The sequence below is a fragment of the Penaeus monodon genome, chromosome 36, assembly GCF_015228065.2.
Source record: "Penaeus monodon isolate SGIC_2016 chromosome 36, NSTDA_Pmon_1, whole genome shotgun sequence".
Taxonomy (NCBI): Eukaryota; Metazoa; Arthropoda; class Malacostraca; order Decapoda; family Penaeidae; genus Penaeus; species Penaeus monodon.
In genome coordinates this window covers 15,605,573-15,618,072 of record NC_051421.1, presented here as the reverse complement: position 1 = coordinate 15,618,072, position 12,500 = coordinate 15,605,573, and the positions used below count along the sequence as shown (strand labels likewise).

Here is a 12,500-nt window from a genome sequence, read left to right as displayed (position 1 = left end):
TATATATATATATATATATATATATATATATATATATATATATATATATATATATGTGTGTGTGTGTGTGTGTGTGTGTGTGTGTGTGTGTGTGTGTGTGTGTGTGTGTGTGTGTGTGTGTGTGTGTGTGTGTGTGTGTGTGTGTGTGTGTGTGTGTGTGTGTGTGTGTGTGTGTGCGTTTACTTCAAAAAGTGAACCATGAATCCATTATCCTTATTATGTTGGCTACCCTTTATGCAATCGTTCCCCGTGCTCAACATGGCCAACAATTCCTCCATGCGAAATACTGCGAATGTCGAATTTGCGAAATAAACAGTGAACATTCTAGTGCGTGTGCTCTCAAAATGGGCACTGTTTCATGCTGTTTGGCAAATAAAAAAAAAAGATTTTTCTGATTTTAGTGAATATTTCCAGAAACATATTGTTATTAAGTACAAAACATTTTCTAGAAAGTTTCTTCAAAATTTGCCGGTATCCTTCTTTATCCTCCATCGATACATCTTACCCTTTATAAAAATATATATTCAACACAATCATCCCCCAAAATTCAAAATTAGACATAACAAGTAATAAAAATAATATCCTAGAGTATATTTCTGTAAAATGAAAATAAAATGGGACCAAGAAATGGCGTAAAAGCGTAATTATCTAGATCCCTCCGAGCATCGTCTGCTCTCGTCCCAGAATATTGGAACCGCAATGACGACATAGGGCACGAGCAGAAGGCAGGAGGAGGCAGAGCACGTCCATGTCTTAAATTCAAAGTATTTTAAGCCTTCTTTCTCTCTGTCCCGACACCATGGCTGCTTGCCTGAGGTCCCTGAGGTACGGACTGCCCCCGAGAGTGCCTGGGAGCGGGAATTCTGTCCGAGGAAGTGCTGAAGGAGGGAGATTGCTGACCCGGGCCGCTGCAGGAGGGTACCGAGTGCAGGTCAGGAAGGTCTTCGTCACGTTGTTCAAGGGGGGGAGAGGGAAAGAAAAAAGGGGTATTTTAAGGGCATTTTAAGGTCGTTTTCTGGTTGTTAGGGGAAGGGAGGCAAAGGTAATATAAAAAGGTGTAATGGAATATGAGAGGTCGCTTGCTTATTTTTATTTATTTATTTTTTTTGTTGCTAGACTCGTTGGGAATTTTCTGTGTTCTGTTATTTTCTGATTATTTCGTTGTTTGTGTAGTAACCGTTGTTTATTATTATTGATTAACATAGTTGATTGATAAACAAGTGAAGTAACTGATTATTAATTACTGTCTTTGGGTTTCATGTCTTATCACTTAAGTCGTCAGTAGCAAATAACCTTGAGATCTATTTAGATATGTACAGTTTAGCAGATAATTTAAGTCAAGTACACTATAAAAATAAATTTGTTGGTAAACCTTTAGTATAGGACTGTGTAGAAGCAGAGAAAAACAAAGATAATGGCTTATCAAAGCTTGCAAATCTATGCTTGTTCAGCAAATATCCACCTTGTGGCAATCTATCGACAAATGAGGAATCAGTCTAAACTTGGGGAAATTTGTTGGGTTTTGCCAGAGCACAAATTGAGAGGCTGGAGAAAAATTCCAGCCTCTCAATTTGTGCTCTTTTTTCTTCTTCTTCATCATCTGTTGTTCTTTCTTTTTCTTTCCTTCTTTTGTTCTTTCTTTCTTTCTTTCTCTTTTTCTTCAAAATGACTTGATTTATTTTTTAAAAATCCACTGCTGGTGGTGGCATGTATGCCCAATGCAATGGTGAGACCTGTACCTCCAAGCCATGGGTGGTTGACCCTGCTCTAAGTTGTTTGGACTTGATTGTTGTTCACCGATTTGGCCGTCAAAGATTTACATCCCCTCAAGAGAAGGCTCAAAGTCACTCCCTAGCCTTGTTTCCTCATTTCTAAAGTTGTGGAGTAAATGTGTAAGACCTGTGCATCTGATTTTCCTGAGTGGCTGACTGCAAGGAGCACATGGAAGAAAGATTTAAACCAGTCACGATGGAAGGCTCTTGTGCCATATCAAATCATGTGTTGGGGTGAGCCAGCTGCTGCAGCAATAAATTATAAGTACAGGAAACCTAAAATTACCCCCCTCTGTGATTTTAGTTATGTCATAAATTATTCTTTAAGATAATAAGGCTGAATAAATGCTTTAAACATACTTATTAGTGGCTGTTCTTTCTCATTGAGCACTGCCTGGGCTAAATAAGTGTATAACTGTTTAGCTTAGGCCAACTTAAAGCAGGCCCAACTGGATATGACTTGAAAACATTATCACTACATAAAGAATAGTCTGCTGTAGAATAGGATGATGATAAAGAACATATGAAAAATGGGTTAATGGTACTGAGAGCAACGCACAGAGATAGAGGGTATTGGGCACTGCCATCTTATAGAGCATAAAAAATAAAGTAATAAGCAACATAGGTACAGCTGCTCCAGCCGCGAAAGGCAATGGCAAACCACCGCTCTAAATTGCCAAGAAAAATCATGGAAACCCTTGATCGTCAAGGCTGCGGTGGCCGAATGGTTAGAGCGTCGGACTCAAGACTGTCACGACGACAATCTGAGTTCGAGGGTTCGAGTCACCGGCCGGCGCGTTGTTCCCTTGGGGAAGGAACTTCACCTCGATTGCCTACCTAGCCACTGGGTGGCCAAGCCAGCCCAAGTCAGTGCTGGTCCCAAAGCCCGGATAAAATAGAGAGAATGATTACCTAAAAAGGTAACACCGGCACTCTCCATGGAAAGGAACTGGGGACCCTACCACGTACTCACTCCAAGAGCATCACAACGTGAAAACTGCAATTGAGTATCATGCTGTGACCACGGCGGCTCAGACATGAACCTACCGTTAAAAGAAGAAGAATGCACATGACTAAGTTCAGTGATGCTGTGGTCCACATGCTCAGTGTCCCTACACAGGAAACCAAACCCCTATTGTGTATAGCAAGATATAACATGTCAATCAGTCTGGCAGTTCATCATAAGATAGGGAACAAGTCTGAGCTGTATTTTGCTGAGTGCATTTGGGGTATGTTTGTCAACTGTTGCTATAGTGCAAGGTGTGGAGGCTAGGGTGTATCTTCATGTGTTCTTGTTCTGAAGAATTACCCACCTTAATGCCTCAAGCATTTTATGTAGCCAAAGCAACAAACTTCCAACATGTATATTCTGGCAAGGTAGAGCTTATAAACCTCCCTAGCAATATGGTATAAAATAAAGAACAGGTTGAAACACTTATCTTGATAAAACAGTCACAGGAGAAGTTTAAATGGAGGTTGCAGCATTCATTTGATGAAGTCCTATTGTGAACGATAATGTAAAATATTATTTGTTTTCTGTAATAGTTTATTGAATGTTTTGTGATTTTGTTTTTTATCACTTGTTCAGCAAAAATAATTTTAGAACATTATTTTGATTCTATGTCACTATACAGTTAATCTTGGAAGGACGCAAAAGGTTGATTTGGCCTCCTTATCTTCAATACATTGGTAGAAACCAACAACCTTTTCCACACACATTCTAAGGGGATAGAGCTTGTTGGCCTCCTTAGCAGATAATTGTCATACACCTCCATTAATCACATCAGAATGTACATGATAGAGGATTGTAAGTCTTGGCTGGAGTGCCAGAGGCATAGTACTTGCTTGGTATGGTGTGGAAACTTACAGAAGTATACGTTCTGTAAGTTTCCATACCATACTAAGCAAGCACACGTTCAAAATATACCATAATACCAGTGATCTGGCATAACTTTTTTCATTTTAGCAATTCATCTGTTTCTCTTTCCACATGATTAGCTCAATGCTGGCAGGAAAATGCTGTGCCCATTTTAATTTTTTTTTTTTTTCTGAAATGTCCCTGCACATAGATGGCTTTGCAAGTGCATAGCAACAAAGGAGTCAATTAATAGCCCATATGACCTTACCTGATTTCACCTTTCCTTAAATTTGTGGGAAAAACATTTTCTTGTTTTTTACTAATGCTATGAATATTGATGGTGTTATTTTTATTATACTCATGATAATTACTATAATATTATCGACAGTGGTAACTGCAATATAAGATAACAAAATATTTTAGAAAATCGAGGAAAAGGGTAAACAGATGAAACAGATAGTACTTGTAATTGGCTCATTGGTGACTTAGTAATTGTGGAGCCATCTATGTCTAAGAACAATTAATAAAATAAACTCACAGTGGGCATGGCATGTATGTACATGCCATGCCTGTCGGTTTAGGGTTAATAAAAGTAATTGCCAACAATCCCAAGAAGATAAGTTGGTAAAATGATTAAGGGTACAAAACTGTTTAATGCATGGCTCTGCATACATGTGTTCAGAACTCAGTACCCAATGTCTTGTCATCATGTAGGATGTTAAATACAAACTTGCTGTGTATTTCAGACACTTGTCTTCTCTTATAGAACAGAGGAACAACCCTTTTAAATTCTGTAGGGTGTAGGTCTTGCTTACACATGGTTTTGGCCACATTTATGCATACATTTTTATTTTGATATTATATATATATTTTTTTTCTTGAACAGTATCTTTGTAGTTCATAGATTCTTATGATATCCAAGGATAAGTTCCAGATTATTATTTTTAGTTAAGAGAAAGCATTAAAGAGGTTCTCACTCTCAGTTTATTTTAGTCAGTATTACCAGAGAATAAATTAAGAAGAAAATGTATCTTTGTGTTGCAGGAAAGTGTGCAAAGTGCACCTTGCACACCTCTTCACCAGAGCAGCAAATCATGGAATCTGATCCAACAGCAGCAGCACTTGGAAGAAGGATCATTCTCATCCCCAGACTTAGCTCTTGGCGAATCACCAATCACGATGTTGGAAGTGTCTGATTGGTTACATAAATTACAGGTGTGTAAGAAAAGAAAATAGAAGGGTGTGTATATATGACTTGGTGATAATGCTGAGATGTAGCTAGCTTATGAATGCAATAGCCCTGTAATAAAGTTGATCATATGTCTTGCAAAAACATTTGATAAGTGAATATTCAAGTCTATTGATGCTTGCATACTCTATTAGTCCCTTGGTATAAAATTTGTGTGTCATATTTTATTCTGTTTTTAGAAGGTTTGTTGATGTCTCTAAAGTTAAATGCAAAATGATTGTGTGGATTGAGTACATTCATAGTCAAAAATGATTCTGCGCTCAAGCAAACATGCTAATTCACTAATGTTTTATTTTATGATACTGCTCTAATTAAGTTTGTCGTTATAGAATACGGAAAAAGGAAAGTGTGTGTCTGATTTTTAATATCTTTTTTATGTATTTATTTATTTATTTATTTTTCTATATGACCATAATATCAAAAAAAAAAAATCTGTAAAATTGTTTATGTAAGTAGAAATGAAGACGCCAGTATTGACAGTTAATTAGAATAATGGGAGTACTTCATACAGCAATAATGTAATTATGGAAATATCAAACTGTTGGAGTCTCTTGATAGTCTAGTAATTTGGTAATGGGACTCTAGCTGAGGTGACAGCTTTCTTTTGTGAAATAATTTGACTGTTAAAGAATATGTTGAATTGTAAAATTTTGTAAACAAAGAGGACAGAAGTACAGTTTCTTGTGCTCATTGTTTATTCTCATTTATGAAAACTTTTGAATGAATATACACCTATAAAGAGAGATGGTCTACAGCGGTAAAAGTTTCAGTTTCTCTGTGTGTCCGTATGTAACCACTCCAGGTATCTTTTGAACCATTGGATAACCCGTAAACATGTGTTTGTGAGCTTAGATTTCCTTTTAGTTTTCACCTGTTTGTTATTTTCATAATGCCAAGTGGCTGATAATGCCATGCTAGCCCTTCTCTTAAGAATGAATTTTTTACAGTAATATAACTTTTTTGCTCGCTCAGGCCGAACCGGTGGGCCTGGACGTGACCAGTGTATTTCGATACAGCAATGCAGTTGGAGAACATTTCCATTCGTTTGACCCCTTAGGTGTTGGCATCAGTCCTGTTTCTCAAAGTGTAGATGAAATTCAGGTAAGGCATACACACACTCCATGCACATGTACACATGCATGCATGCACACTCACACTCTCTCACTCTCTCACCTCCTCTCACTCTCACTCTCACTCTCACTCTCACTCTCACTCTCACTCTCACTCTCTCACTCACTCACTCACTCACTCACTCACTCACTCACTCACTCACTCACTCACTCACTCACTCACTCACTCACTCACTCACTCACTCACTCACTCACTCACTCACATTCACACTGTCTGTCTGTCTGTCTGTCTGTCTGTCTGTCTCACTAACTCACTCACTCTTATATAAAAAATACAAAATATATTGTATGTATAGACATGAGGTGTGACAATTTTGATTCCTGCATAGTTTTTACAATTTTAATGCACAATAAAGCTTAGTGTTTCATATGTTCATATTTATTTTTTTTGCAATTGGAGACAATATTATCTTATTCCCCACAATTGTGGCTTACTGCATGGTATAAGTTTTAATATTTGCCATGATTGTGGGAGGCCAGTCAAAACATAGCAGGCTTTTTTCCCCCCCACAACTATTTTGCTACCTGTGGGACATGTAGTGTCCATTAATAAATGTTTTCCTTGAGCCACATGCAAAATGTCACTTGTATACCCCATTCCCCTTGTAGGCCCTCCTTTCCCTAGCCAATTATGGTGGCTATTATTTTCTTCCCTCTTTCTTCTGAATGTAATATTGAGTATGAATTTGTAGTTCTGGTACTGTATATATTTGGCATATTTCATCCAGCCAAACCTTTTCCTCTCTCAATGTTCCTCCCCCTTCACACACTATACTGTTATGCATCACAGACTTATTTTCTGGTATATCATTGTGTTTATGCTATTTATAATCTTGAGGGTTTTGAATATAAGGAAATATTTTATTGTTTGATATAAAAGTAAGATTTTGCTTCTTTGTGTTTTATGCAAGTGTTTAGTCATTGGGGTACCTGGGATTTCAGAAGCTTGATTTTACTCCAGATATATTTCAGTGTCACAGATAAATTGGATGGCAATAGGATGCTAATTTTTCCTCAGTTATCACAGTACCTCTTGCATAAGAATGAAAATGCCAGTAAATTATTATAATCATTTAGATAAAAATATATGCAAAGCAGGGAGTCTCGTTAGATGGAATATGGCATGTATCATGAGAGTAACTGCTTCACACTCCCTACATTCCCTTTGCAATGAGAAAGAGTTGGGAAGAATGGTTGACATATAAAAACTAGACAAACATCCCAGGAATTCAAGATTTAGTCTTGAACAGTAAACTCATTTCTAAGTGATGGTTTTGAGTATTATATATCTAAGAAGATTACATTTAAACAGTATAGAATGGTGCAGCAATAGAAAATACAATATGATTAGATGGCAATTATTGTTTAAGCATATTATTTCATGTGTTTTAACAGCTGTTATTAATTGTTATTTTAGAGACAAATTACTGACAGTAACATTAGATATGCTAAGCATACCATGGTAGCAAAAGCAAGGAATTACAAGGTTAACCATAATGGATAATAGATTTTACATTTATGAAGGTGTTTGATTTTCTGCAGATGAATATATGTACTGCAGTAGTTTGCCACGATGACAACACCAGCGTAAGAACGTTCCAGCTCCCTCCAAATGCTCTCTGGTACCCTCTAGGATCCAAGCAAGAAGGAGATAAAGTAGTTTGCTCATTGAAATACAGTCCATTAGAAGATAAAGTTTTTGAGGAATTATCTCCATCGATGCATTATTTCGATCGAGAAGTCCCATTACAAGTTGTGGACACTTCGCCAACACCTGTGCAGCTCCAAAAAACTGCAAAAGAAGATACTCTGTTTGTTAGTGACATGACTCAAGAAAATACTGTCTACTGCACTGACAGGAGTCCCAGTCAGTCAGACTCTAAGATGATGGATCCTTCAGGAAAGCCAAGCATGGAGCAGCTCACAAATATTTTTGATGTTCTTGGTGAAACGGTTAGTATCCAAAATGAATATAGAATATTAAAGTGTTCGTAGTTGTAGCTAAAAAGGGTAAATGCTTGATTATATTGATAGTGTTTTATGACATCTTGTACAGCATATTAGGTAAACTGCATTCTAATACTTCATTAAAAAAAAAAATTCTGTTCTATCTTTCAGTTGCCAAAATTGTTTATCCAACCAATGGACTACAAAATATATTCTCAAGACATTGTTTTTGAGAACCGAATCAGAGGGACTGTCACCACGTAAGATTTCATGATTTATGTTTTCAGTAAAGTAATATTTTGCAGTAAAACCTTTAGGAATATGATTATGGATATTATTAAGTTTTTTATTTTTTTCATTTGCTACAACAGATCTCTTTACAGCAGTATCCCTATTATATAAGCTGTTACCTTGGAAGAGCTGCTGCTGTTGTAGTTATACCGTTGTCACACTACTATGAATAGGTGCTTAGCTCCAAGGTTGTTCACTTGGTTGGTGTTGGACAAAGGAAAAATGTGCTGGTATCTTTAGTGGCCTTTGTTAAGGATTTGTATTTGTGTGAAGGGGAGAGGAGGAACTTGTTTGGATGTACAAGTGGTTGGGGCAGAAATGAAGCAGAGGTGAAAGGTGTAGGCATTCTTCTTAATCACACATGCTTTTCAGTCTGGTTTCAGATGCTCTCATGTGCTTGTATTGTTATCAGTCTTTCAGTCACTCTCTAGTTATCTTTCATCCTGTCTGTTCTACAATAGATGTACTTCAGTAAGTGTACAGAGAGCAGCACAATGAAGAGGTAAAGTTAGGAAACGTGTTGGAGGAGGAAAATGTGACCAGCAAGGTGTCGGCCATATTACTTTTGTAAGCTAAATGATAAAATAGTGTCCAGTGTCAATGAACTTGTTTCACAGAAGGGTTTATTGAAATACCAGACAACAAGGTTGAAATCCTCCAAAGTTCATCTTTGGGACTGACCAGATGATGAAGTTCAGAAGGATTGTGTAACTGGTGTCTCCTTTGAATAGGTCTATTTTGTAGCTTTATAGTTTTTCTTTCTGCCACCCTTCTATTCTGTAAACTTTTGCTGCATAATACAAGCTGTTATTGTAAAGTGAGTAGGCCTGTTGCACTTTGTTTTTTCTATAGATAATACCTAGATAATATTATCCTATTATACTGTATCCTCTAGAATTCTTTAACCTTAGTTGAATTAATTCAGTCCATTGTTTTTCACTTACAACAGTGGTGTTTGTAGTTACACACATTATCTATGTATTACCTAATTCTGTTTCAACCTGAACGTTTATCTCTAACAGAGGTTTGATGGCTTATGTGAAACAAGTTGCACTTCTTCGAACAGTTGGCCATTTGAAGTTCGCTTTTGTCAAGTTTGAAATCCTGAAGATGACTAAGCATCCTGAGGATGGAACAGTCAGAGTGCGTTGGAGAATAAAAGGGCTCTCTGGGTTAAAGGTGAGGGAAAAATGACTTGATTTGTGTAACATTGAAAAAAATACCCAAAGCTCAAATACAAGATCTTCATTTAGCCCTGTCCCCATAATGTAATATTTCTGTCTGTCTGTCTGTCTGTCTGTCTGTCTGTCTGTCTGTCTGTCTGTCTGTCTGTCTGTCTCTCTCTCTCTCTCTCTCTCTCTCTCTCTCTCTCTCTCTCTCTCTCTCTCTCTCTCTCTCTCTCTCTCTCTCTCTCTGTATATATATACATGCATACATACATATATAGATATATATGTATATTTATATATGAGTATACATATACATGTACATATATACATGTACATATACATATACATATACATATACATATATATATATATATATATATATATATATATATAAACATAAATACATATACATACATATACTTATACTTGTATATACATATATATATATATATATATATATATTATAATATATGTATATAATATATATATATATATATATATATATGTATGTATATATATATGATATATATAATATATATGATTTATATTTAATATATATATTATATATATTATATATGTATATATATATATATATTATATATTATATATTATATATATATTATATATAATTATATATATATTATATAATATATAATATATATATATATATTAATATATAATACATATATATAATATATATATATATAATATTTATATTATTTTTTTTTTTTTTTTTTTTTTTTTTTTTTTTTTCTTTTTTTCTTCCTTTTTTTTTAAATATATATATAGCCTGAAAATACCTATTATGTTTTACTTGCTTTAGATTTTTTGCCAAGAATTAATACAGGAATTGAAACCACTTCCAACCAGTTGTAGCATACACTTCAGTAACACAGTGTCATGTCTAATTGCAGGCTATGCTACAGTTTTGGAAGATCAAGTTGTGGAACTGGAAAGGCGTCGTTGATCAGATGGAAAATTGGTACGATGGCTTCTCCACTTTTTACGTTGGTGGAGATGGTCTCGTTCACAAACATGTTGCTGACAGTGTAAGTGTCGTGTTAAATTTGTTTTAATTTAATGGGAATTTAGATTATTTGCTAGTTTTGTTATTGCTATCTCAATTACATCATCGTTGTCATCATCATCATTATCTTCTTCACAGATCTGTTAGCTATAAATGCGATTGATAATAATGTTATTATTATATTATTAATATCATATTAGTATTACTTGTTATTTTTACGCATCATTAATATCTGTTCTTTTTCTACATAGATGATGCCAGATGAAGAGCAGTTAGTGCAGAAAGGTCCGTTAGCTGCCAAGATGGCGCTCCTACTTGGCCTCACGCACCGACCAAATTTAGGGGATGCAAACAGCATGATGCCCTTTGATCTTACATCAGTTTCTTCGGCACACAAGGAAGAGGAGGCAGATAGTTATTTACAGTTAATGCTACCTCTGGAGAAGATATACTAAACATGGAAAATTAGACTTTATATATGTATAACTGTGTGTGTGTGTGTGTGTGTGTGTGTGTGTGTGTGTGTGTGTGTGTGTGTGTGTGTGTGTGTGTGTGTGTGTGTGTGTGTGTGTGTGTGTGTGTGTGTGCGCGCGTGTGTGCGCGTGTCTGCGTGCTTGCGTGCATGCGCACTGTATGTATGTATGTATACATACGTATGCATACATTCACTTATGTATACAAATATATATATTTAATGTGTATGTTTGTATATTATTATTATTATTATTATTTTTTTTTCAACTTTTGTATATAAAAAGGAAATGATAGTTGCATCAATAACCATTCTTCTTATCGCTTAATTTTTTTCATTCTCTCTTTCTTCATTTCATAAGAGTTAAAAACTATATACCACATTGTTCACATGTTATTCTGTTACAAGGAAAAAGGAGCTGGATTGTCTGTAGTAACAGCAATATACGTTGAGTAAGTGACGATGGTTCTTATTTTGCTGACCAATATCAGATGGAGTCGTGATGAGTGTGACCAACTGGAGAATGTAACGAGGACAGTTAAGACCAGCTGGTGCCCGCTAGGTGTATCAAAGACACCAGATGGTGTTGTGGGATGCGCACAGCCTTAGAGCTTCTTCAACGGGCAAATCATTTGAAGCACAAATAATGCAAGTTGGCATCTATAAAGATATTAAGCCCTTTCTGTTAATGAGGGTTTGATATATATTTAGTGGCTACATCCATAGAACTTGATCTGTGTGGTTCCTATCTTCCTCCAGTGTTTGAGTCACATGGTTTTTCTGTTTAGTGATTAACCAGCCCTTTAAGAGAAGTGTTTATTTTTAATTTTTTTACTTTGTCATGTTTTATTTATTTTTTATTTATTTATTTATTTATTTTGCTTTTTTCATGTAATTTGGTTTTAATTTTCATTTTGGTTTGACTTCATTTTACTGTTATTATTTCATTGCAAAATTTAAATCTTAAATCTGGAGTTCTCTGATTGTTGACTGCTGATCTTTCTTTTCCAGCCCTAAAATGATTAATTATTATTATTATTATTATTATTATTATTATTATTATTATTATTATTATTATTATTATTATTATTATTATTACTACTACTACTATCATTTATCATTATCATAATAATAATAATAGTAATAATAATAATAATAATAATAATAATAATAATAATAATAATAATAATAATAATAATAATAATGATAATAATAATAAATCATTTTAAGGCTGGAAAAGTCAACAATCAGAGAACTCCAGATTTAAGATTTAAATTTTGTAATGACGCTGTTTTCATGATAATATGAAAGGGAGAGTACTGTGAGTTCATAGCTTGTTCTTATGTTGTTACAGGAAATAGCGTTTATGATCATGTGTTTAATTCTTTATTAATATATATATATTTTGTTTTTTTATTATTTTTTACTACTGGGGAAATGCTGGCCATGCAGCCATAACAGTGAAATGAACCTTGACCATGTGTAGAAGTATACATATTTAAAACATACTAAGTGGATGACACGCTTATTATATCCATTACTTTTTTGTACAGTTGGCAGTTTTAGAGTGGAGTAAGAGAAATAT

At 34.9% G+C, this 12,500-nt stretch overlaps 1 protein-coding gene across 1 annotated transcript in view; it reads left to right on the top strand.

Annotated features, from left to right (window-relative positions):
- The first annotated feature begins 705 nt into the window (after positions 1 to 705).
- LOC119595785 overlaps positions 706 to 12,500 on the top strand; it is a 12,785-nt gene continuing 990 nt past the window's right edge. Inside the window, exons 1-8 of the mRNA XM_037944949.1 lie at positions 706 to 931; positions 4,675 to 4,845; positions 5,852 to 5,980; positions 7,552 to 7,962; positions 8,128 to 8,216; positions 9,270 to 9,426; positions 10,331 to 10,465; positions 10,695 to 12,500. The exon at positions 10,695 to 12,500 is cut by the window's right edge and continues 990 nt beyond it. Of these exons, the coding sequence (XP_037800877.1) occupies positions 800 to 931; positions 4,675 to 4,845; positions 5,852 to 5,980; positions 7,552 to 7,962; positions 8,128 to 8,216; positions 9,270 to 9,426; positions 10,331 to 10,465; positions 10,695 to 10,898 (1,428 nt within the window). The 5' untranslated portion in view covers positions 706 to 799 and the 3' untranslated portion in view covers positions 10,899 to 12,500. The remainder of the gene's footprint in view (positions 932 to 4,674; positions 4,846 to 5,851; positions 5,981 to 7,551; positions 7,963 to 8,127; positions 8,217 to 9,269; positions 9,427 to 10,330; positions 10,466 to 10,694) is intronic.